The 27087-nt window shown below is 38.9% G+C and overlaps 1 protein-coding gene across 1 annotated transcript in view; it reads right to left on the reverse strand.

The window, feature by feature from the left end:
• Window positions 1-1863: 1863 nt before the first annotated feature.
• LOC108399287 (maltase-glucoamylase) overlaps window positions 1864-27087 on the reverse strand; it is a 179190-nt gene continuing 153966 nt past the window's right edge. The window contains exons 87-97 of the mRNA XM_073239855.1: window positions 25024-25157; window positions 24751-24785; window positions 24534-24650; window positions 23812-23960; window positions 23627-23711; window positions 23158-23214; window positions 22634-22758; window positions 21505-21593; window positions 13250-13299; window positions 9012-9185; window positions 1864-7779 (exon numbers count right to left, since the gene is read on the reverse strand). Coding sequence (XP_073095956.1) covers window positions 3550-7779; window positions 9012-9185; window positions 13250-13299; window positions 21505-21593; window positions 22634-22758; window positions 23158-23214; window positions 23627-23711; window positions 23812-23960; window positions 24534-24650; window positions 24751-24785; window positions 25024-25157 — 5245 coding nt within the window. The 3' untranslated portion in view covers window positions 1864-3549. The remainder of the gene's footprint in view (window positions 7780-9011; window positions 9186-13249; window positions 13300-21504; window positions 21594-22633; window positions 22759-23157; window positions 23215-23626; window positions 23712-23811; window positions 23961-24533; window positions 24651-24750; window positions 24786-25023; window positions 25158-27087) is intronic.

Below are 27087 nucleotides of genomic sequence, written 5' to 3' on the forward strand. Positions count from 1 at the left end.
AGAGGCTGGATATAAGTCACCTTTGGGAAGACGTGAAACTCACCACCTCAGTGACAGAGAGGAGACAAGCCAAACCCTCTCTAAGCAATAGGGGTCACATTTAAGCAGTGAATCACCATCCGATAACAGTGTTCTTTGAAGAATGTGATGAAACACTGGTATGTCTAATTTCATTATATAAACCAAAGAAAATTTTACTGGCAGAAAATGTGATGTTTGCCATATAAAATAACATACATGAGCACACAGCACATACACACACAGTCCGTATTAACTCAGTTGGCTATTTCAAAGCTTTTCTTGTCTGTCATTTGTTCATACAGCTTGTTTTCAGCTAGAGCTCTCTAGAAGGCAACATGAGCAGCAAGTATAAAAAGCTTAAGGAAAATGATAGAAAAATAACACGATTGGGATAATTATATCCATTAACTTAATTTGTAAAGTGAGGAATGACGGGCACTATGCAATTTAGCAGGAAACATTTTGTTCCAGCTCAAAAAAACCCAAAAGCCTCTTTTCCCAAGAAGCACAGTCTGAGACACACTAGAGACACCTCTGGAGAAGAGCTTTCCTTTCCAAAATTTCAGTTTGAAAAAAGACTCAGAGTAGACTTGTTAGAAAGTGCCAGCACTAAAGAGAAACTGCTCCATCAGGGAATCCAAGAGGAAGAGTAAGGGGAAAAGGTTGAATGTCATAAGAACACTCAGGGAATTATGTAATAATAATAATAAAAAACCTCGGTGTAGCATTTTACAGACTGAAAATGCATTTCCATGCATGCTGCAGTTCCAGTGTTTACTCCACCTTAGAGATGAGGAAACTGAGGCAGGGCAAGGCAAGGAGTGTCCACCTGAAGCCAATCTGGTAGCAGGTGGTGTGCTTAGAAGCAGCCTGACGGCGTTTCGGGGTCTGATAGAAGCACAGGAGCAAAGCTGAAACTGGCTTTTACCTCTTCCCGTTTCCAGGTTTTTTGAACCTGGTTCCAGGGCCATGTCTTCTGACTCTTAAGTTTCAATTCCCAAGTTTCTTCAAATGTCTGTATTAAGTCCAGGTTTTCTTTCTGTTGTTGTTTCCAGGAGTACTTATCTTTTCAAACTTCCATGCTTTCAATTATGGTCAACTTAGATGCACAAAGGAATCCGTGTCACTGTGGAACTACGGCTGGTTGGAGAAACTCATCTTCAGTTTTCCAAGTCCTAAATAAGTGCTTTAAGGGAAGCCTTTGGCCAATGAATCTGCCCTGGTGTGATGGGTTGGCAGCAGGACCCCATGTGCCTCAGGACACAGAGCATTTTGTCCCATATCAGGGTTTGTGGTGCTGACAAGTACCCTGGGACTCCCTCAGTAAAGATGCAAGGGAGGGAATCTATGACCACATCTATTGCTACTGGTAGCCACGTTTAGAATTGTGAGTTTTGTTTTGAGTTGGGAAGTCAAGAGGTATACATACTCTGGTATAAGGCCTATCAACTTTGTTCAGAGGACTACAGCTTGTGAGCAGATTCCAAAACGCAAATGCAACTAACTGATAAATAAGTGCCCTCATGTGGAATATTCAAGCCATCCAGACAATAGCACAGGTGGTAGATCAGAAGGCTGTGCAAATGTGTTCATAGTGGGTGACAAACATTTGTGTGTAGTGAGAACTTTAAGCCACAGATGCTGGAGTTCCTACATGCTGGGGAAGTTGATGGTATATTTGACTAGGACCTGAGAGTGGAACTAGGATATCGTTGTCCTAGGGAAGTGACCTTCACCTCTTTGGTCTCAGGACCTCTTTACATTCAAATTTAGTGAAGACCCCATGCTTTGTTAGGTGGGTCATAACTACTAATATTTATTGCGTTAGAAATTAAAATTGAGTCATTTGTAAAATAGTTTATAAAATATTTATTTTTTCATCCATTAAAAATAACTGCATCGATTACATGTTAACATAACACATTTTCGAAAAACAACAAATTTTTCGAAGCAAAAGGAATAGTGAAAAGGATGACACTTTTTATTCTGTAAATCTGTTTAACATCTGGCTTAATACAAGACAGCTAGATTCTTATATCTGTTTCTATACTCATCTACAGTAACACCACACAGCACAGACTTTCTGGAAAATGCCACTGTATACTAATGATAGAATATGAGTGAAAAAGTGAAATAACAACACAGTAGTTATTTCTATTAGGAAAATAGATTTGACCTTGTGGACCCCATAAAGTTTTGAGGCCTCCTATAAGGCCCCCAAACGACATTTGGAGAATACTGTCCTAGGGGTAGATCTTCAAAAGCACCTAACTGGCTACATTTGGTTATGGTCATGAGTCCATTCATGGGGGTCTGTGTGATCTAAGAAAGTAAGAGATCAAGGATAAATGGTAAATCTGAATATGAAAGACCAAGAATGTGCTGAAAGTCCTGTCGCACTGAAGGAGAGTCCAGACAGTAAAACAGAAAGGGAAAAGCTGGTAGGTAAAAGACAAAGCCAACAAGATTATGAACTCTGATCCCAGCAAAGAGGCTGCCTCCCCTATGCCATTATCTTTATACACTCATCTCCGCCTGGGTGATTTCCAGTCTACAGAGGGTTAGGGACTCGGAAGTGAATCCAGTCATTAGTGGTAATGGCAAGGGCCTAGGATTACCTCAGGGGGGGAGATTAATTGTAATTTACTGGGAGCACTGAGGGCCTATAAATAGAAGTACTCATCAAACTTGTAGTAAGAATATCAGTAGTGGTTAAGGAAGTAATGGTGGGAAAGTTTGGGAAGTTATGTTTTTAACATCTATAACCATATTTTAATTTTCTATAAAGTAAAAGTAACATAATATTCCTAATTCAATCATTTCAGTTCCTGTAGTCAAAGTATATACAAGATCTACAATGGTAGCATTTTCCATATTTATAGCTACAGGTAGGATCTCTTTAGAAGCAATAATACTTGGAGTAATTGTAATAGCAAATTACTGTACTGATAGCCACGGCATTTGGAAAAATCCAAAGGAAAATAAAGTGTGACTTTTAGACTTACTAATGAAACAATCCACTGTAATACCAGTAACTGTTGCTGTAGCAGTCATGTGAGTGCAGGTACCAGCAGGGCTCTCAGACCATATTGTGTCATATACCACAAGAACAAATCAGTTTATTTCAATAACTGTATCTAAAGCAATGGTATTTACAGAGCCTAATGTGGTGTTACCTGGGATACCAAAATCATCTGTGAGGCCTGTAGCAAGAATATATAAAATCTCTGTAGTTTAATTGATGGGGCTATAGGAGTTATAATTCCGAAAATAGCAGTTATGTAGTCTGGCTTCAAAAGAAGTGTCCAACAGTCTCTTTAATTACACTTATAAAGTTAGTAGTAGATGCATCTTTAGACACATCTGCAGTGTCTACAGTGCTTGGAGCAGCAATATCTGTAAAAGCTCGTGTTAATATTTGTGAAAACTTATGTAGCATAAGATCATGCATCTGTTAATTGATTTTTTGTATCTTTAATAGTTGTTTTAAAGAGATGTCTGTAGCAATTGTCCTGCCTTGAGGAGTAATCATGGAACAAGGGTAGTATTTATGGCATTTGCAATGTAAGTAGGTGTGGTAACAGAAGCCTCCATTGTTGCCTTATCAGGAGTGGTAGTACGTAAAGCATGTACAGTAATATCTGTGGTAGCATTCGTTGCAATAACAGGTACATGACTGGCTGTAGAGTTGTTTGCAGTTGCCAGATGGTGAGTTTCTATATCTGGAAGAGCAGTCAATGTGTCTGAGGCTCTTGTAATATTTGCAATAGAGATATGTGTAGAGTTAGCTGGACCACTGATGGTGTTATCTGCATCAGTAATATTTACTGCATGTCCTATACTGTTTATAGAGTTGGTGGAGGGAATAGCTGTGGTACTTGGAATGTAAGTGTTTGTAAGGATTGTGTCAGAAGAGATCACTGAATTTGTATTTTTTGTGCTGAAAACATGTGTAGAAATGGTGGTAGTATATGCTGTGTTGGTATTTCCAGCTTTTGTAGAAGATGCAATATCTGTAGTGTTTGTATGTGAGCGAGTGGCAAAGTCTTGAGTACTAGCAGTAATTGTGTCTGGAGTGGTAGAAAAAGTATTCACCACAGAAACAGTTTTGATTCTGACCTCAACAGTAGCTGGGCTGTCTCCAGTGGGAGCATTTATAACATCAGTACTGGTTTTATCTGTGGTAGTGGTAACTGTAGTATTTATTATCATGGTCCTTTGTGTATCCAGAGTATTGAAATAAGTGGTGTTTTCATTAGTAGATGCCATAAAATTAGTAGTTACATCAGTTGTAAATGTATTATTAGTTGGAAACCTGCTGAAACCAGGATTAGTAGAGTTAGGAGTGGAAGTAAGAGTAGGAGTGGTAGGAGGAGTTGGGAAAGAAGTAGTCATAATAGGAATAACATTACTTGTACTAGTAGCATCAGTACTTGGAGAAGAAAGAGTACTCATAATAGGAACAGTATTACCAGTGCCAACAGCACTCATGCTTGTAGAAAAAGGAGTAGTCATAGCAGAAAGAGGATTAGGGCTAGTGGCATTAGTATCTGTAGAGGAAGGAAAAGTCGTTGCATCAATAGTATTACTGGTACTATTAGTACCAGAAAGTGTAGGGGAAGGAGAATTTGTAGTAAGAACATCATTACTAGTGCTAGCAACATCAGCACTTACAGGAAAAGTGGTTCCCATAGCAACTGTACTGTCCATAGCATAGGTACTTTCAGAAAAACTAGTTATAATGGGAGAACTACTGTTAGTAGTATGTGCACCAGTATTTGTAGGGGAAGGAGTAGTTGTATTTAGAATAGTATTACTAGTGCTATTAGCATTAATTGTTGAGGAAAGAGCAGTGGTAATAAGAACAGTAGTACCAGTGCTAGTATCAGTAGTACTTCCTGGGAAAGAAGTGGTAGCAGTACTAGTACTTGTGGGGGAAGGTGTAGTGATATTGGGAGCAGCGCTACTAGTTGTAAGTTCAGTAGTGTCTGTTGGGACAAAGGTGGTTGCGTCAGGAAGAGTTGCACTAGTGACAGTAGTAGTAGTACTTGTGGGGGAAGGTGTAGTGGTATCGGGAGCAGCGCTACTAGTTGTAAGTTCAGTAGTGTCTGTTGGGACAAAGGTGGTTGTGCCAGGAAGAGTTGCACTAGTGACAGTAGTAGTAGTACTTGTGGGGGAAGGTGTAGTGGTATCGAGAGGAGTTGTACTAGTTGTAAGTTCAGTAGTATCTGTTGGGACAAAGGTGGTTGTGCCAGGAAGAGTTGCACTAGTGACAGTAGTAGTAGTACTTGTGGGAGAAGGTGTAGTGGTATCGAGAGGAGTTGTACTAGTTGTAAGTTCAGTAGTATCTGTTGGGACAAAGGTGGTTGTGCCAGGAAGAGTTGCACTAGTGACAGTAGTAGTAGTACTTGTGGGAGAAGGTGTAGTGGTATCGAGAGGAGTTGTACTAGTTGTAAGTTCAGTAGTGTCTGTTGGGACAAAGGTGGTTGCGTCAGGAAGAGTTGCACTAGTGACAGTAGTAGTAGTACTTGTGGGGGAAGGTGTAGTGGTATCGGGAGCAGCGCTACTAGTTGTAAGTTCAGTAGTATTTGTTGGGACAAAGGTGGTTGTGTCAGGAAGAGTTGCACTAGTGACAGTAGTAGTAGTACTTGTGGGGGAAGGTGTAGTGGTATCGGGAGCAGCGCTACTAGTTGTAAGTTCAGTAGTGTCTGTTGGGACAAAGGTGGTTGTGCCAGGAAGAGTTGCACTAGTGACAGTAGTAGTAGTACTTGTGGGGGAAGGTGTAGTGGTATCGGGAGCAGCGCTACTAGTTGTAAGTTTAGTAGTATTTGTTGGGACAAAGGTGGTTGTGCCAGGAAGTGTTGCACTAGTGACAGTAGTAGTAGTACTTGTGGGGGAAGCTGTAGTGGTATCGGGAGCAGCACTACTAGTTGTAAGTTCAGTAGTGTCTGTTGGGACAAAGGTGGTTGTGCCAGGAAGAGTTGCACTAGTGACAGTAGTAGTAGTACTTGTGGGGGAAGGTGTAGTGGTATCGAGTGGAGTGGTACTAGTTGTAAGTTCAGTAGTATCTGTTGGGACAAAGGTGGTTGTGCCAGGAAGAGTTGCACTAGTGACAGTAGTAGTAGTACTTGTGGGGGAAGGTGTAGTGTTATCGAGAGGAGTTGTACTAGTTATAAGTTCAGTAGTATCTGTTGGGACAAAGGTGGTTGTGCCAGGAAGAGTTGCACTAGTGACAGTAGTAGTAGTACTTGTGGGGGAAGGTGTAGTGGTATCGAGAGGAGTTGTACTAGTTGTAAGTTCAGTAGTATCTGTTGGGACAAAGGTGGTTGTGCCAGGAAGAGTTGCACTAGTGACAGTAGTAGTAGTACTTGTGGGAGAAGGTGTAGTGGTATTGAGAGAAGTTGTACTAGTTGTAAGTTCAGTAGTGTCTGTTGGGACAAAGGTGGTTGTGCCAGGAAGAGTTGCACTAGTGACAGTAGTAGTAGTACTTGTGGGAGAAGGTGTAGTGGTATCGAGAGGAGTTGTACTAGTTGTAAGTTCAGTAGTATCTGTTGGGACAAAGGTGGTTGTGCCAGGAAGAGTTGCACTAGTGACAGTAGTAGTAGTACTTGTGGGAGAAGGTGTAGTGGTATCGAGAGGAGTTGTACTAGTTGTAAGTTCAGTAGTATCTGTTGGGACAAAGGTGGTTGTGCCAGGAAGAGTTGCACTAGTGACAGTAGTAGTAGTACTTGTGGGAGAAGGTGTAGTGATATTGAGAGAAGTTGTACTAGTTGTAAGTTCAGTAGTGTCTGTTGGGACAAAGGTGGTTGCGTCAGGAAGAGTTGCACTAGTGACAGTAGTAGTAGTACTTGTGGGGGAAGGTGTAGTGGTATCGGGAGCAGCGCTACTAGTTGTAAGTTCAGTAGTGTCTGTTGGGACAAAGGTGGTTGTGCCAGGAAGAGTTGCACTAGTGACAGTAGTAGTAGTACTTGTGGGGTAAGGTGTAGTGGTATCGAGAGGAGTTGTACTAGTTGTAAGTTCAGTAGTATCTGTTGGGACAAAGGTGGTTGTGCCAGGAAGAGTTGCACTAGTGACAGTAGTAGTAGTACTTGTGGGAGAAGGTGTAGTGGTATTGAGAGAAGTTGTACTAGTTGTAAGTTCAGTAGTGTCTGTTGGGACAAAGGTGGTTGTGCCAGGAAGAGTTGCACTAGTGACAGTAGTAGTAGTACTTGTGGGAGAAGGTGTAGTGGTATCGAGAGGAGTTGTACTAGTTGTAAGTTCAGTAGTATCTGTTGGGACAAAGGTGGTTGTGCCAGGAAGAGTTGCACTAGTGACAGTAGTAGTAGTACTTGTGGGAGAAGGTGTAGTGATATTGAGAGAAGTTGTACTAGTTGTAAGTTCAGTAGTGTCTGTTGGGACAAAGGTGGTTGCGTCAGGAAGAGTTGCACTAGTGACAGTAGTAGTAGTACTTGTGGGGGAAGGTGTAGTGGTATCGGGAGCAGCGCTACTAGTTGTAAGTTCAGTAGTATTTGTTGGGACAAAGGTGGTTGTGTCAGGAAGAGTTGCACTAGTGACAGTAGTAGTAGTACTTGTACTAGCAGAACTAGAGATAATCTCAGAAGTGGTAGCATTAGTAGTAAATGTAGAAGGATGTGGATAACTCATTGGGAAGGTACTTGTCATAGGTGTAGTAGAAGTTATAGGGCTGCCATGAATCCAAGTAACCTCAGTTAACTTTTCCAGGCTGAAAATCTTGCCAGTCAATTGTACAGTTAGTGTCTGCCAGAAAAGAAGAGATAACATTAGTAGTTTTAGAATTTCTTAAACATCACCGTTAAGTCAGGTTACACTGATTCCAAACAGATAAGTATGGAGAGAAGTGCTGTGTGTGTAATCGTCCTGGAAATCTGCTTCTTTCCACTTCTTAGTCAGTAACCATATTTCTGGCAAGTATTTGCAGCTTTGATTAAAACCATTGTTTAAAAGAATCTCTTTGCTTTGCCACTAGATTTTAACCTTCTGGAGGGCAGGCTTGTTTCATGGTTTCACCATTCCCAACACCTATAGTGCCTGGCACATAACAGGCATCCCACATGCTACAAAGCTTCAAAAAAATAAAAGGTGTTCAAAGATTTTTCTGTATTAGCCTTAACTGGAAGTAATTACTTGCAAAGGGTGGTTTTGAACTCAGTCCAGGAAAAATGTCTTAAAAGAGAGAACTAGCAGAGGTAATAGAGAATCTACTTGAGTGTTTAGAGGGTCATTTTCCAAAATCCAAATATCGTCAGGACACTCTTTTCACCTTTTAGGAAACAGGAGCCGTTTTCACTTCTCTGACTCTCCCTCTCTAGGTTGCTGGGTCCACATACATGATAGATCTGATGTTCTCAAGTGGGATACTTTCCCTCCGTAGTTACCTTGGTAACTCCACTGGTAATTCCTTTCCCACTTTGTGGCTCTAGCAGCTAAAGCAGATTCTACCAGAGGTCTAACAGGGTCTGTTATTTATGTCAGCCTGTTTGTTAACCAAAGAATTTCATCTCACATCACAGGTGAGACATAATCATTTTGATGAGTACCACAGTATACTGTCAATAGTTTATCACCAACCTACAAATCTATCAATCTGACCAGGGATATGAGTAATTTCAGGAAGGAAGGAGAAAATCTCCAACAATTTTGGGGGATCATTCTTTCCTTTGGTTTAGCCTCTGCCACAGAAGTATATGATTTTGTTGTGCTAGCCTGGGAAACCAATCTTAACACCACAATTTCTTTGGAAAACACATGGAAAGGATTTCATCAGACCATCGATCGCTGATCCCTGCACTGCACTCGGAGTCCACTAATACTGTACATTTTACAATATGATTCAACACAATTTTTCAGGGACATATCTATCATACACATCTATAACCTTCAAATATAAGTAAATATTATAATGATAATAACTGTGGTGATAATTTTATAGAATAAAAAAATTAATTTATGATAACATTTTTGAGACATACCTGTTTGTAAGGGTCACTCTTAAAATTTGTCTCCGGGAATTGCTCTCCATCATAGGTGAAAGTGACTTCTGTCACAAAGGCAGAACCTATTCCCCAGATTTTAATATATCCAACTTTCAGTGGACTCGAGTCACTCAAATACTTATTGTGGATGGTCTGGATTTTCAAACTGTTCTATAAAGAATACATAAAAAAATACATAATACATTTGTTGAAAGACTATATTCCACATTAAAATGTTAAGAAACCCCAATTTATTATTATATTGGTTTGCTATTTTTATTCTTAAACACTTCATGAAAACATACTTCCTGAGTACCTGTTACAATCATTCGATGATGCCAATATTAGGTTTATGTATCAAGATGATCAATGTTATTTTACCTATATTAATTACTAATTCTTAGAACAATTTTGAAAAGAAAGCATCATTATCTCTGTTTTACAGATGAGGCTCTGGGAGATGAGGTGGTAGCTCAAGGCTCCATAGCTAACTAACTGACACAGAGATGGTTTCATATGGAATCAAGATGGGGCTATGTGCATAGTCCTGCATGAGGAGACTCACGGTGGATGAAGAAGTATGGTCAACAGTTTCTAGACCAAGGACAGTTTGCAACAAATACAAGAACTTGTCTAAATCATGACCCGTTGAATTATCAGTATAAGGGTTAAAATAATGTGAGATGAGTCATGCGTGGCATATGATTAAGGCCCAAATGAAAGTCATAGTAAATGTTTGTTATGGGTGGTAAGGGAAAGGAACAATCACTGTGGGAACAGGGTAGTCAAGAAAAGACTTAGAAAGGGCATGCAGAAGACCTGGAAGGGTGGAAAGGATATTTTAAGGTGAAGTAATGGGGAAAGGAATGGGGGTGGGCAGGGACTGAACAAAAGCACACCCACTGAGTGTGAAGACCCCCATAGCTGGTGCCAGGCAAACAGAAAGGGCATTGGTTAAGTATGTAAGATGAGATGACAATGATTTTAAGCAATAAACAAAGGACATAGTTGCAGTAAAGTGAAGCTATAAATTCCTTGACTCTGGTGGCAATAGCAGAAAGAAAAAGAAATATGTTCAATTGAAATTATGGAGAATTAATAAGATTTTTGTAACTGACTGGGCAAGCAGAATCAAGGGAAAATGAAGAAAAAGGGAAATAAATAAATGGGTGTGCTGGAGCTAGCTCTTACTGATTTGGAAGAGCTTACTGTTAAACTGCCCGTAATTTTGCAAGTCAGTTGCTAGCTTCACACTAGCAAATGATGGGAGTATTTACACCACACAAATTAGCAAATGTTACAAATCAGCCTCCATGCCCCCATAATCCCATACCAGCCATTGATAATAATTACTACCAGGGCAAGTTGGTAGCTTTCATTCATTTCAAACCACTGATTCTTAGGAAAATTTTCAAATATCACATAGGAATGAGAATCCAGTTATCATTATTTTGGAATAAAAGAAGGATGGAGTTTTAGAGTTAGAAGTTATTTAAGGGAAATTTAATGTTTTATAATCAAGAAACAGGTTAAATGGAAATTGTCTTCCCTAGGTTGAGCAACTAGTCAACAGTGGACATAGAACTAATATCCAGGACTCCTAGATCAACAAATTCCTTAAAAATACGTAGTCTTCAGCTCAACTTTTCTTAAATTAACAACAGGGAATTTTGTACATTTAATTAGTATACAAAGTCTTACATTTAGTTTCAAAAAGACAAATACAGGATGAATGATCTGATAATCATGCCTATGAAAATAACTTAAAGGTTTTAGTTGACTGTAAGATTTATATGTGCCAAATATCTGACAGATGTATCAGATGGCCAACAGGCACATAAAAGATGCTCCACATCGCTAATCATCAGGGAAATGCACATCAAAACCACAATGAGATGTCACCTCACACCAGTCAGAATGGCCACTATCCAAAAGACAAGAAATAACAAGTGTTGGTGAGGATGTGGAGAAAAGGGAGCCTCCTACACTGTTGACAAGAATGTAAATTGGTGTAGCCACTGTGGAAAGCAGTACGGTGATTCCTCAAAACACTAAAAATAGAAATACTATATGACCCAGTAATTCCACTTATAGAATTTATCAGAAGAAAATGAAATCCCTGATTCAAAAAGATACATGCTCCCTAATGTTTACCACTGCATTATTTATAGTAGCCAAGTTATGGAAATAACCTAAGTGTCCATCAATAGTTGAATGGATAAAGAAGATGTGGTACATATACACAATGGAATATTATTCAGCCATAAAAAAAGAAATCCTGCCATTTGCAACTACATGGATGGACCTAGAGAGTATTATGCTCAGTGAAATAAGCTAGGCAGAGAAAGACAAATATCATGATTTCACTTATTAGTGGAATCTAAAAAAAAAATGAACAAAACAGCATTGGACTCATAAACACTGAAGTGACTGGTGGTTACCCTGGGGGAGGGATTGGGGTTAAGGGGAGGGAGAGGGGGATAAAAGGGCACAGCAATTTCTCAGTCATAATGTAAGTTGGTCATGGGGATGGTAGTACAGCATGGATAATACAGTCAATGATTCTGTAACATCTTCCTGTGTTGACAGATAGTAACTGCACTAGTGGGGGTGAGAATTTAATAACATGGGTAACTGTTGAACCACTGTGCTATATACTTGAAACCAATATAAGATTGTATATCAATAATAGTTCAATGAAAAGCAAAAACAATTAATACAATGTGAGGCAGTACAGTAAGAAAATAAGAGTTTAGCTAAAAAGAGGTAATAATTAGGCAATGAGCTAAGTAAAAACTTATTGTTGCATGCCAGTGATGTTTTGAGGTCATCTATTTTGCAGCAGGATGCCCATGCTGTCCTACAGAAGTGTAATGCAAATCATATATGTAATTTTAAGTTTATTCATAGCCACATTTTAAAAAAGAAGTTAATTTAAAAATATTTTTTATTTAACCCGATATACACAAAATATTATTTTAACATGTATTCAATAAAAATATTAATGAGATATGTTACAATCCTTCGAATAATTCAAATTAGGTTAGTCATATTTCAAGTGTTCAGTAGCCACATGTGGCTAGAGGCTGTTATACTGGATAGTACAGCTCGGAGATGTTCTCTCAATGCTGGGCACCATCTTTTAAGACAAATCTAGACTAATTGTAGTTCAACAGAATAACTGTATCCAGAAACCAGTATAAGCACAGTGAATTTAGCCTGGAGACATGTAATTCCAAGAAGAGAAGACAGAGGGATATATGACAGACATCTTCAAATACCTGAAGCACTGTTATATAGAAAAGACACAACAGATTTGTTATATTATTACTCCTTAGTTCAAATCAATAGGTAAGAATTAGAGAGGCAGATTCCAGGTTTGACACAGAAGATCCTCCTATTCTAACTAGAATTATATAGGTATCCATGGAATCATTTAACATGCCTGTATTATTGTCTCAAATTATTTGCCCCTCCCTATCCACACCCATTTTCCAATTTTGCAGTGGTCTCCCTCTCTGGATGGGTCATCCTTTCCCACGTTCATCTGGGCTTGGCCATGATAATGGGATATTAGCCTATTTGATGTGAATGGGGATTTTGAAAAGTACTTAGGCATTTCCACTTCTATTTTTGCCCTTGTCTACAGTCATGAAAAGATCATGCCCAGATCAGCCCCCAGGGCCATAGTGATCATCCATGAGCCAGCTGATCCCCCAGATACGTGAGTGAGTACATCCAGGACCCCCAGTTCCATGACTGACTGCAGATGCCTGTGAGCCAGCCAAGATCACTAAGCCCCTCCCAGGTCACCAAGCACTGCAAACTCATGAGCTAAATAAGTATTACTACGAGCTGCGGAAGTTTTGAAGTTGTTTGATAAGCACCACTGTGGAGCATAGATAGCCAATCTAGCTTTTACCCTTCAAAATTTTATCAGCTTCAAAATGCTGTCTCATCCTGGAAAACATATTACACATTTTCCCCTGGCATCACGTGAGTTTTAAGTTTCTTTTTATAGAGCGATGATATACTGGATAGTTATCAAAACAAGGACTGTTTCTTCCTTATTTTAATGTCAGCAGAGCTGAGTTATAAACATAAAGGCAGAAAGTTCCTCCTATTAAGATGTGGGATATATTTATACAGTTAATTGATAATACAGATAACTGTATAATTATCTAATCAGTAGTTAACTGGGAAAGGATTTATAAAATTCAATAAAATAGTCTTACCTGAGCTGCTGTAAAGTTTCCCAAAAAATAGTTCCCATTTTCATAGGTATCTACAAGCAAAACAAAAGAAAAAGTAACCATTCATTGCTTCAACTGTAGCAGATAATCTTGCTTACAGTCAGAAAACACCTCAGTGGGATCACAATTACGTATCAGGGCTGAGGAGCCCTAAAAATAGCAACTGAGGGACTATTTCACCCCAGGTTAGTGTGGGAATGTGAATATGGAAGAGGGCATTTGAGGTGAGGGTCAAGAGGCTATAAAACCAGAGGATCTGGGTTGAGCTAAGGATAGATACCATAGGTGGAGAAGTACTGAAGCTGCTGATGGGTCTTTCTGTGCAGACATAGCAAGTACACGGTCATGAGAGTTCACGGGGCTGTGGCGATGAAGGCTCGGTGCAGAGGAGAAGGATTAGGAATGCAGCCTTTCAAGCCAGACTGACATAGATGCAAATCCCCACTCTTTACACTTAGTAGCTGTGCAAATTTAGGCAAGTTACTTGACATTTTATCATCTGTGAAATGGAGATAATCGTAGTACTTGGCCCATGGCAATGAGGTCCATAACATGCTGTTTGCACAGTGTAAATGCTCAAAATCTGTTGTTCGCTATCATCATCAAAGTCATCTCCATTTTCACCTTCATTACTCTTCTCTCCCTGCTCCTCGCACATCCTCCCACAGTGCTCTAGGTCCCAAACCCTCCTGCCCCTACAGCACTCACTCCATCAATTCCTCCCCGAACCCTCTCTGCTCCTCAGGCCCCAGTAATGCGCCAGGGCACTCCATTCAGACAAATCCTCTGCTCGATTTTCTCTACATCAAGCTACCACCAACATCTTTTTAGTGCCATGTATTTCAAAAAAGGTAGCTTCCGCTTGTTACATCTGTGTACCCAACTCATAATACAGACCTTTATCTCCTACACTTCAGTGCCTGTGTTTCCTTTTTTCATTGAATCTGAGCCTTTCAAAGTCACCAGTGACACAGTTATTAAACCAAAGTCTCTCTTCATGACATTCAGGATTTTTAGATTTGTTTGCCCACACATTTCTTTCTTGAAATACTCCTTAGTTGATATCCACTCATTCTCTTCATGTGGCTTCTATAACTCCTACGTCTTAGTCATAGGAGTTAGTTCATGTCATGTTCTGTTCTTGGCCTTTATCAACATTCCATCTCTTACTAATATTCTAACATATTCTCTCCCTGAACCAAGTAATCCTCTCCTTTGTTTTTTAAATTACCTCCACTCTTGTGAAACCAAGCAATTATAAAACCCATAGTTTTACACTTAGCCTTGACTAGAACATGTAACTTAAGCAAATACTATACCCTCCTTTAGCAGTTTTAATAAATACTTTTTAAGAATGGGATTCTGTTAATATACATGATTTAAGATTATCCTTCAACTAGCTATTAAATCTCCTTAAGTCAGTAAGGAAGAGTTTACAAATAGTTACAAACTTGTTAACAGAAAATTTAAGTTAAATCTATACTTATACTGTATCTTGATTGCTTAAATTCGAATTTTTAAGTCTGGTGAAAAAAGAGCCAGGAGCTTCTCTATAGCAGTTAAAACGTATAAAAAGTTTAAAACTTTCAGGGACTATTGATTTGTTTAACCTTGAAACTAAAATATATTTATTGTAGGAACTTAAAATTTTATAGGAGATGGGGCTTTTTCCTCTTTGAAATACATTGGTCATAGAAGACTGATTTTGCACACTAACTGTGGTGTTATTGACCCACTATGACATCAATCATCTAGTACTAATTAGCTTGAGCTGTATAAGAGGACTCTAGATTTAAACAGTGGTTTTTAACCAGCAGTGATTTTATTCGTGAAACATTTGGTAATATCTAGAGACACATTTGTTTGTTATAATTTAGGGTTGGGGGGAGTACTTTTGGCATCTAGAGGGCAGAGGGTGGGGGTGCTGCTGAACACCTTATAATTAAGAGCCCAGCCACCACCAGCAACAGAGAATTATCTAACCCAAAATGTCAATACTACCAAGTTTAAGAAAACCTACTTTAAAAAAAAGGCACTTTCTTGAAAAAGAAGAAATTGGAGGACTCTTGTTTACTGATTTCAAAACTTACTTCAAAGCAAATGTAATTAAGACAGGGTGGTACTGCCATAAGAATGAATATATATATATATATATAGTCAATTGATTTTTCAAAAAAGGTGACAAAACAATTCAATAGTGGAAGAATAGTCTTTTTACAAATTGTGCTGGGACAGCTGGATATCTACATACAAGATAATGAAGTTGGACCACTACCTCACACCATATAAAAAGTTAACACAAAATGGATCAGAGACCCAAATGTAAGAGTTTAAACTATGAAACTCTCAGAAGAAAACAGGATAAATCTTTGAGAACTTGGATTCGGTAATGGTTTTCTAGTATAACACAAAAAGCACACAAAAAAGAGAAAAGAAATTTGACTTCATTAAAATGGAAAAGTTTTGTACTGCAGACACTATGAACAAAGTGAAAAGAAACCCACTGAATAGGAAAAAATATTTGCAAATAATGTCTGATAAGGGACTTGTATCTTAAAAAACAAATCTAATTTAAATTGACACAGGATATGAATAGACATTTCTCCAAAGACAATATATAAATGGCCAGTAAGTACATGAAAAGATGTTGAATGGCATTAGCTATCAGGGAAATGCAAATCAATTGAAACCACAATGAGATATTACTCTACACCCACTAGGATGATTATTCTCAAAAGGACAGATAATAAACATTGACAAGGATGTGGAAAAATGACACTTCTCATACACTGCTGATGGAATGTAAAATGGTACATCCTTTTTGTAAAAGAATTTGAAAGTTCCCCCAAAAGTAAACATTGAGTTTAGTTACCATATGACCTACAAATCCCACTCCTAGGTAAGAGAACTGAGAAAATGTCTATACAAAAACTTGTACCCAGATGGGCACAGCAGCATTGTTTATAAAAGTGAAAAAGTGGAAATAACCCAAACATCCATCAGGGATGAATGGATATATAAAGTGGTATATCTGTGCAATAGAATATTATTCAGCCATGTAAAAGGAACGAAATACAAATACATTCTACAACATGGTTGAACCTCGAAAACATTATGATAAGTGAAAGAAATCAGTTATAAAAGACCACACTTATTCCATTTATATAACTCCATGTGAGTCCATTTATATGAAATGTCCACTGTACACGGATGTATAGTGAAAGAAAGTAGATAGGCAAATGCCTAGGGCTGCATTTCCTATGGTGGGATGAATTGGAGAAACTGAGGGATGATACCTAAAAGGTATGGGGCTCATTTTGGGATGAAGAAATGGTTCTAAAATTGATTGTAAATGATCACATAACCCAGTGAATACTAAAACCACTGATCTGTACCCTTTAAAGTGTGAATCACATGGTGTGTGAATTACATCTCAATAAAGCTGTTGCAAAAAAAAGTTAAAGTCAGGCCCAAGAATTTATAAAAAGTCACATTTCTTTTTTATAAAAATATATTTTTCAAGAAGTTAATCTTAAAGATTAATCTAGTATGTGATTTCTGTTTGTCATAATGCTCCTAGGTCTACTGCTCCACTTCTCAACCTTTCATTCAGCACACCCTCATTTCCAAATCCTGTGCAGTCCATCTCCACCAGGAGATCCCACAGGCACCCCAAATTCAAAGAGTGCAAAATTAATCTCATTACCTCTTGTCATTCTCTAAACTGGCTTTATCACGCATGTTCCATACCATAACAATTATTTCCTGCTTAATCACCCAAGTCTATACATGGCATGATCTGACGGTGCAAATGGTCTGCGGCCACCTTGGCAAGAGTGTCACTGAAGTGACAAAGGGCTGAATACCTCATCAGGGCCACTAACTCCTTTTGCTACAATTTGTTGCTCACCAAACAAATCTTTGATTAAAATTTCATCTTTCATATAGTTAATTTATAGAAAACTATGCACTTTGCAATAGATGGGAACATCCTAATCCATTAATAAATACATTTCTTAAATTTAAAAATTGGCACTGTCACATGGTGTTCCTGCCATTCCCTTAAAACCTGATTTGGGTGCCTGGTGAGAGAAACAATCTCCTTTCTCAGACTTTTGGGCTTTTTGTTGTCATAGTAATCGTACTGACTTAAATGTAGAATATCTTAAAAGCTTATAATGGAGTTATATTTATCTTGCACACGAGTGATAATTTTATTCAACATCCATGCACCAATTATTCTCCACATCTGCATAAAAATCTACATGGTAAGTAGAATTTTACAGATGTTAAAGATGAAGAAATTCAGGCAAAGAGATATAAAGCAGCTTTTCAAAAGACATATAACTAGTTAATGACTGAAATGATGTTTGAATCCAGATCTGTTGAATTTTAACATGCTGCATGCCTCTCCATAGAATTTACGTATCAGACTGGACTTAAAAAAAAAAGTCAGACACTGGATTGGACTTTGAAAAAAGAGGTAATCTAATTCCATCTTATTCCTCCCATTAGCCAGTTTCCATCTGTAACTGAACAACCAAATCACTTGAAAACAATCTCTTTTATATACTATATTAAATGAGTATAGGGCTATATATTATCCATACACTGAGTGAAGAAATTTTAAGTGCCATTTGCAATATCAGAAAAAACTTAAAAATACTTAGGATATGTTTTTTAACAGAATATGTTCAAGACCCATGCTCTGACAATCACAAAACATTGCTGAGAGTAAGAAGACTTAAGTTATTCAAAGTGACAGATAGATGTCCCCGAATTCATCTATAGAGTCAATGTAATTCCAGTCAAAATTCTAGAATGTTTTTTGTTAAATATTGACAAGCTGATTTTAAAATCTATGAAATTTGAAGTAGTTACAATAGCCAAAACAATTCTGAAGAATATTAGTAAAGATAGTATGGTAATGGCATAAATATAAACATAGAGATCAATGAAACAGAATAATTCAAAAATAGACTCTCAGCCACATATCATCTATTGATGGCTAATAGAAGTGTTATGATAATTCAACAGGCAAAAAGATCCTGTATTCAAGAAAGGTGCTGGATCAACTAGATAAAGAAATGGGGGAGAAAATGAACCTTGACCATTAAAAAATACAAAATTTGATACCAGATAGGTGATGGTCCTAAATGTAAAAGCCAAAACTGTAAAACTTCCAAAAATATGAGAAAATCTCTAACTTTGGGTTAGGCCATGTAATGTTGTAATTTATAATAAATTATAGGAATGTCCTCAGTGATGAGAACAATCAGGGTGTATTGTTATGTCAATGAGGGGACTTTTGGAAAGTGCCTCAAGATGGTGGCTGGTTGCTAGGAGAGCCAGCCAAGGGATTTGAGGGTTGGAACTTTCAGCCCTACCCCCAGACCTTAGCAGAGGGGTAAGGAGCTTGAATTAATCACTAGTGATCATTGATTTAATCAATGATGCCCATGTAATGGACCCTCCATAGAAACCCAAAAGGATGGGGTTCGGAGAGCTCCCACATGGAGATATGGGAGAGTCGTGTGCCTGCAGAGGGCATGGAGGTTCTGTACACCCTCCCACATACCTTGTCCTACGCATCCCTTCTAGCTGGCTGTTCCTGAGTTATATCCTTTCATAATAATCCAGTAATCAAGTAAGGAAATTGTCTTTCTGAGTTCCATGTGTCACTCTAGCAAATTAACTGAACCTGAGAAGGGAGTCATAGAAGCTTCTGATTTTGTAGCCAGTTGGTTAGAAATCCAGGAACAACCTGGACTTGCAATTGGCATCTGAATCCCAAAGTGTTAGGTCGCTGGAACCTCCAACCTACAGATGGTTGGTCAGAGCACAGGGGACACCCAGCATGTGACTGGCATCTGAAGTCTGGGGTGAGGAGGATACAGTCTTACGGGGCTGAGCCCTTGATCTGTGCCTGTCTCTAGGCAGACAGTGTCAGAATTGAGTTGAATTGTAGGACACCCAGCTGTTGTCCCACAAGTGCTTGTTAGTGTGGGAAAACACCTCTTCCACATACACACATAGATAGGAATTGGAACTAGAACCTTTTTTAGGCCAAGACACAAAAAGCACAAATCATTAAAGCAAAGAAGGAATAAACTGATTTTATCAAAATTTAAGTTTGCTCTTTGCAAGATGCCATAATGGAATTGGAAAGGCAAGTTATAGATGGAGATGCAAATCATATATCCAATAAAAGACTGATATACATTCTCTTATAGTTCAGTAACAAAAAGGCAAGTGACACAAAAAATGGGCAAAAGACTTGAACTGATATCTCACATAAGAAGATGTACAAATAGCCAATAAACACATAAGAAGATGTTGAACATTAAGGATGCTAATTAAATTCATAAAGAGATGCACTATTACAGTTTTAGAGTGGCTAAAATTGTGAAAACTGAAACTCCAAGTGCTGGTGAGAATGTGGAAAACTAGAGCTTCCAATTATTACTGTTAGGAATGGGAAATAGAACAGCCACTTTAGAAAATAATTGAGCAGTTGCTTCAAAAGTTAAACTTATACTTGTCATGTGACCCAGCCCAGCAATTCCACTTCCAGGTTTCTGATCAAGAGGAATGAAAGCAAATGATCAAAAAATGACTTACACTCGAATAATCATGGCAAACTTAAGCATAATGCTAAAAAATAAGAAACAACTTAGATATTCAACAATCAGTAAATGTATAAACAGATTACGGTATATCCTACAATGGAATGTATTCAGGAGTCAAAAACTAATGGACTACTTTTATGTGCAACAATATGTATGAATTAAAAAATTTTTTTGCTAAATGGAAGAAGTGAAAGTCACACTGTGTGATTCCATTAGAGAATACACACTATATGATTCTATTTACACAAAACCAAGAAAATACATACCTGATCAATAGTGACAGAAAACAGATCAGTGGCTGTGAAGGCTTGGAAATGGGGATGGAAAGACTGGGGCAGTTCATTGGAAAGAATAAAAGGGGAACTTTTGGGATGATGAAAATATTCTACATCTTGATTGTGGTGGTAGCTATACAACTGTATATGCTTGTCAAACCTTATACAACTGTATTACTTAAAATGATCGTATTTTATTTATGTAAATATAACTCAATCAAGTTGATCAAAAAACAGTGATTTCACTTTTGGGAATCTACCTTGTGGAAATAATCTGAAATACAAACAAAGGTTAATACTCACGGATGTTATTTATAAAACTGAAAACATCCTGTATCTTATATACAGAGTAATTACAGAGTTAGAGAAATTATGGCATATCTTCTCAATGGATATTCATAATAATAGTGTTTATAAGGAATATGTAATAACATGTAGACATATTCTGCCATTATGTTAAGTGCAAAGAAACAGAAATCATAAATTAAATATGCAGTATGTTTTCAGCAATGTAAACAATTAAGAAGTGTCTTAAGTAAAGAAAAGCAAAAGGCTATACACAAAAATATTAAATAAGATTACATTTTTCTCTAAATTTCTATGCTTAAAATGTTTTCTTTAATGAGACTATACCACCTTTATAATGAAGAAAACTGAAAGAAAGAAACCTTTAGAAATATTACCAGTGGGAAAAAAATCTCTAATTTTGGAAATTGTGACATATTATGAGATTAGAATGTTCTGGTTCACAGTAGTATTAGAAAATAGGTGTTGGTTGGTAACATTTCTATAGAAATGTCTGAAGAAGAGGATGTCCCCATTATAGTGACAAACACCAATTATCTAGGGAAGAACCATCATATCCCTGTGTTGGGGGAGAAAGCATACAAAGTAATATTTCATGTAAGTATCCTTTTGACAATACTTAATTCCTATTTCTGAGACACCAAGAAGTTTTATAAACTCTAATTCATCTCCCGAGCAGCCTACAGAGGAGGCAGGCAATACACAGATGGCCCACATAATAGAGCCACGTCTGTGAACTGTTGAGAATGAATGAACTGTCAGCCTCATCAGAATGAGACAGTTATAAAGAGATAGACCACCCCTGACTGAATTCATAACATCAGGTTGCTGAACCTATCAAGCTGGGAACCATATACTGTTCTATATAATTGCAGTGTGGTATAAATGAGTAGGCAAAAGTTACAAATATTCTACCAACACCATTACTTTATTAACAGTAGCATAAATAGCGGTAGATTTTCAGACCTGAGTCTCCGTGGTGTGCTTTTCTGAATCTGTATGAGGACTCTGGACAGCTCATACTCACCAATGCTTTGTCCATCATCCCAGAATATCTGACCTTCAGCTTTCCCATTGTCATCCAAAGCAACAATCAATCCCATAAAATTTTGTCGGCTGTGGGAAAAAAATGTTATTTTTCGCTAGATTGCAGGTTGTAAGAGTGAAGGTCAGCTTAAAAATAGATAAAATGAGATAAATATAAGATACTTAAAAGCTAACAGAAAAAACGTAAAATTTAATGAAACACTTGTTATAAACTTCCATTTTCAAATATCAAATACAGATACTTTACTTATATATGTATAAGTAATATGATAAGACACAAATTCCTTAGGAAGAAAACCACCACCCAACCCTTCAGTACTTCCCAGATCGCCACAGAATAAAATGTAGAGTGCTTATCCTGCCTGGCATGCATAACTCTCCATGACCTGACCCTAACCTGCTGGATTTTATTTTATATTTTTGGCCTTTCCCCTTATGCACTGGTTAAACTGAAAGGTTTACGATTCCCCAAACCCAGCTCATTTTTCACCTTTAGTTATGTAACCCTCCCAGAATCTCTCTGGTCCTTGTCTTATATTCAAATCTTGTTTATTATTCAAGTCATTCAAGTCACAGCCAAAGCCCTCTTCCATATGAAACCATGATTTATATTACAAAGCTGATAGTTAACTTCTCTCTTTTTGAGTTTTTATTGTACCTTTTATGTGTGTCTCTCTTGACATAGTATGTTCTCCTTAATGTAACACACACACACACACACACACGCACACACACATGTATATTATCTCTCCTTGAGTCAACCAAAGTAGGCTGGAAATGAGCACTAAATTCCTGAATAGCCATCACAAACCAAAGAGCTCATTAATATTCCCAATTTTTCTAATAGTGTGGAAAGCAGTAAATGCCAGCAATCTTAGGAAAATTTTTGCCTCAGACCTTTGACACAGCCACAGATGAAAGATCTCCCCAAGACTGACTTCATGACTCCTCCCCCAGATCCTAGTCAGAAGGCATTCACAGAATCAAATCAGTGAAACTGTCTGTAATGTGGTTTATTTATCCAGAGTCTTGGTCAAGGTGGATAGCTGCCTGTGAGGCTGCCCCTTTATGGCAAAATGAAGCCATCACATACCACCTCTCCTCCTTACCTGGAGTGAGTATTCATTGCAGGCTCTTGGCAAGGCAGGATGTAGCCTCCTCTGATATGAAGGTTGATGTGGTCAAGGGGAGCCTGCAGGGTTTTCCATTCACCTATTGATGTATTGACAGATTCCTAGAAGGGAAAATATAGGTAAGGGATGATGACAGATAGATAGATGAAATGAATGCATGCTTTCACACAAGCCCTTCCTTTCCAAGGAAGTGTATTGGAAAGTCAGCAGGACACTGAAAATCTAAGGAGAAAATCTCTGTTTTTCAGTTTTGCTAAAAACTCTGGAAATCTAGTCCTTTCTCTATATTCTCCAGAAAAGGTGAGGGGTAGGGTAGGAATCAATGTGATAAGATTTTACCTATTTATTCTTCTATGGACACTTAAAGCAAAGCTTGTGTGGCTAAAGGTTGAAAATGATTACTTTAGAAACTATGTGCCTGGAAGTCCGAAGAAAGCCCTAGCCACTTCTCTAGCCTGCAGGGACCTATCTGGTTCTTCACAAAATATGTTGGCGCTTACCATGCTATAGTCATACCAACGCCCTCTGGGAAAATAAGCATGGACCTCAGAAGTGCTCTGAAACAAAATTAACATATCATTATGAAGATTCCAATTATTTAATTTTAATTTAAAAAATTCTTTCTTAGAATTCAGATTAAAGTGGAATTTACTACTGATTTTAATCATGAGTTTGGGAGGCTTAATTGAGAATGATCCTGGGAAATTATTCTTCAAACACACAGAAAAATTAATTTTTCAAAAAGGTAAATTTTATAAGGATGCAAGGTAATAAGACATCAAAATGAGAAATCTAGTAGGATTGTAACGTTTTCATTAATGGAGACCTTGAAAAAGGAAACGATCTCCCTTCGATGTCTGGAAAGGCATTTGCCTGAATATAGTGAGCTAGACAAGATGATGTTTAAAATGCCCTTCCTACACTTTAGAGAATGGGATTGGAGGGTTTCTGATAGGATGGGAAACTTACACTTTCCAGCACGGGACTGATTAAGATGGCAGGGCCCAACATGAACTGACGGTCTATATCCCATGTTGTGTGATCATCTGTAAACCTTAAAAAATAAGTTTGAAAAACCCATCCACACTATTATGACTGTTGCAGAGGGCTATTCACAAGCCCTGCCCAGTCCAGCTGCTTGGGGCTGAACTCACTCATGGAGAAGGGGGCGCACGACAGTGCCGCCCTCGACGTGAGCTTTGTGCATCAGCGTGTAGAGGTAAGGCAGCAGCGTGTATCTGGTTTGGAGGACTCTCCTTGAGATCGTCTCGAAGGTTGAATTCCAGGCCACAGGATCTTGTCTCTAAAGGGATAAAGGAGCATATGACCCATCACCTCTTCTTTACTCCATCCTAGTGGTATCAGAAAAGGGTCAGCAGCCACACATCCCACATGCAGGTTATACACTCTCCTTTCATTTCTAGCCTACCTCCTCCCTGACCCCTGCCTTCTGACTAAATGAGAGCCTCTTGCTTCCTCCTCTTCATCAAGGACTCCTAAGGCCCTTGCGTGGGTCTAGCCTTGGCCCTGAAGTTGTATAGAGAGATGGGTCTGTATGCAGCGCTGACATATCTTGGATGGATTTGAGTAAAATACAGATTCCCTCGTCTTAAAGGCAAAGGGGGCTTCTTGTATTTTAGCCCCGTAGAGAGCTATAAATCCTTCTCCCCTTCTTGGCACTAATCCTCCATGAGATTAACAATATTCTTGAAAAAATGCTTAAAACTTTGATGTTTTGAACTCTGGGTTTTCTAAGGATTGGAGGTTCTGGTCATTTTTATGATTTTTCTCAACACGTGAACACGATACTTTTGAAGGCTAAAAGGAAGCTGTGATTTTGGACACAAAACACCTGCAGCCTAACCTACTGCCTTACCCTGGTCCCAATGGTGTTGTGGTTTCTGGAAAAAGGATAAAAGGCTCCCAGTTGCATCCACCGAATGCACATCTCATATTCAGCATTTCCAAAGAATCCACAAATATCTGCTCCTGTCTGAGAAGATGCAAAACCAGAGCATGAAGTGGGACTTTGTGGATCTGCAGATACATTGACATCTGCCTGGGTGGTTTGTAGTGGCCCCAGGGTGACTTACATAAGATATTCCAAAGAGACTGAACTCCATCATGCCTGCAATGAGAAGATACAGCTGTGCTGGATGAAGCAGCCCCTTGAGAGGGTCATTTGACCTGTCTCTTCCATCCCCCATTTGAAAACCCTGGGTCACTTATGAAAAAAGCAAAGATGGGTATAGATTAAAGCTCATATGCATAGAGAACTCAGCTTCTGTTGATTTCATTGCCCACATGGGTGATGATTAGATACTACCAGTGCCCACCATCAGAGGCCCTGGGAAAAGCCCACACACCAATGATAGACTTTCTCAGCTGGTCCCACGCAGCTGTGTTGTCTCCCAGCCAGTGTCCTCCCCAGCGGCCAGAAGAGGGGAATGTGGAGCGGGTGATGACGATCCCTCGCTGGCCTGTCACCTCTTGTATAGCTCTGGTGGTAAGAGGGGAAAAGGAGTGGATTGAAGGTGAGTTTGAGGAGGGGCCAGCGTGGAGCCACATTACAGAGAGAGGTGTCAGGCTGGAGCATGAGGGGGGCAGTGGTGCTCGATTCTGAGCCAGCCAGCTCCACCCCTGCAAGCATCTGCTATTTCAAAGTGATCTAAGAGTCCCAGGGACCTTCACAGAAGGGCAATTGGGGATTCATCATCACCTAAAAGGTGGATTTCCTTTCTTTTTAAAAAAAAATCTAATTAACTAACCTAATAATTGTCTACATATAGGAGGAGGGAGGCAGTGAGCTATAAGACAGATACTGATGAAGCAATGACTCTATCCTGGATGGTGCACTTGCCACACTCATGTGTGCTGTCTCACAACCTAATGAGGAAGGTCTTCTTGGCCTTCCTTTACTGTTAGGGAACTGAGGCTCAGTTAGATAACTTGGCAAAGGACATTTGAAGAGCAAGGAGAAATATCCAGCATACCAAGTGTGGGTAAAACTGTAATATTTCCAAAATATCTCACCTGGCTTTAGTGCATCTACATATTAATAGGCGTTCCCCAGGGGTGGAGAAAAGTTCATCTCTATATCAATGGGTAAGTACCTGGGCAATGGAGGGTTTATCTGAATCTGAGACGTGAGGGGAAGGACTGGTTTTGCTTCTGCCTGAGCAGGAAAGAGATGGACCTGGACTGCAGTTTGTAAGCAATAAGTGGATTTTAAACTTTATTTCTCCCTTTGACTGATTTTGGTGTTAGAGACATTCTACCCCAGGATTTCCTTTCCCCGGGGTTACAAGTTAAAGTATATATGATGACAGCTTTTTGGGGATATTTTATTATACCATGCTACTTCTCAAAAAGTAGGATAAAATTTGCCTGCTGGGGCAGATATACAGAAAAGATATATACACATCTCTTATTGGAAGATGGATCTTCCTATGCAGCCTCAGTCAGAAGATAAAAACAATTGTGTGAGAGAAAAAACAATGGAACAAAAGAGAAAGTCTATTAACGGGAGCCAGCACTTAATGCAACCCAAATATATGCTAAAGAAAGTATTACAAATCAAAAGACAGATGAATTATTCAATAAAGAATGTCCGGAAAAGAAGCCAGCTACTGTGGTAAAATTAATCCATTTAGGTCACTTCCAATATTTCACTCCAAAATAAATCCAAAAATGGAGGAACAAATACACACACACACACACACACACACACACACACACACACACACACACACACGTCTGAGCGAGAGATAATGAAGGCCTGAAATAAGATGAAGGGTGACTATGAGTGACCTGACCTTTTGTCACTGACCTTTTCAGAGCTCTAGAAATTAACCAGCCATAGAAAGAAATGAAAATCATCTATTCAAAGACTACGTAATGTTGGCAAGACAGAGAGGTCTGTGGGATTTTAACTTGGAGCCACTCCTTCCCTGGTTTAGTGGCACCAAAAGCCAACGGTCATGCAGCAGCCTGAGAGGTCTGACTCCTTTTGGAATTCTGTTAAAAGTACCTTTCCCAGAGCCTAATTAATATTTTTTCCTAACTTCCAGCTCCCTGGAAAGTCCCTATTCCCAGAGCCTTGTGGCCACATGATCTAACTCAGAGCTTCACTCCTCAGGGAGAAAAAATTCCCACTGCCAGGGAATTACCAAAACAATAACGATTTTCTAGCAACATCCCAGGTGCTCAGGCTGAGGTCTCAGTTGGGCAAACAAAAGCTTGGCTGGGAATTTGAAAGTAAACCCTGGAGAATGAGAACCATTGAGAACTTTGTAAAGCTCCTACATATTCCTGGGGATCTAAGAGACTATACACACACAAGGCTCTGTGCACGCTCAGGGAAGAACCATGATAAGAGAAGGCTCCAGTGACTCATTGCGGCTGAGCTGTGGTCCGGAGCAAGCAGTAAG

This window comes from Manis javanica, chromosome 6 (assembly GCF_040802235.1).
Source record: "Manis javanica isolate MJ-LG chromosome 6, MJ_LKY, whole genome shotgun sequence".
Taxonomy (NCBI): Eukaryota; Metazoa; Chordata; class Mammalia; order Pholidota; family Manidae; genus Manis; species Manis javanica.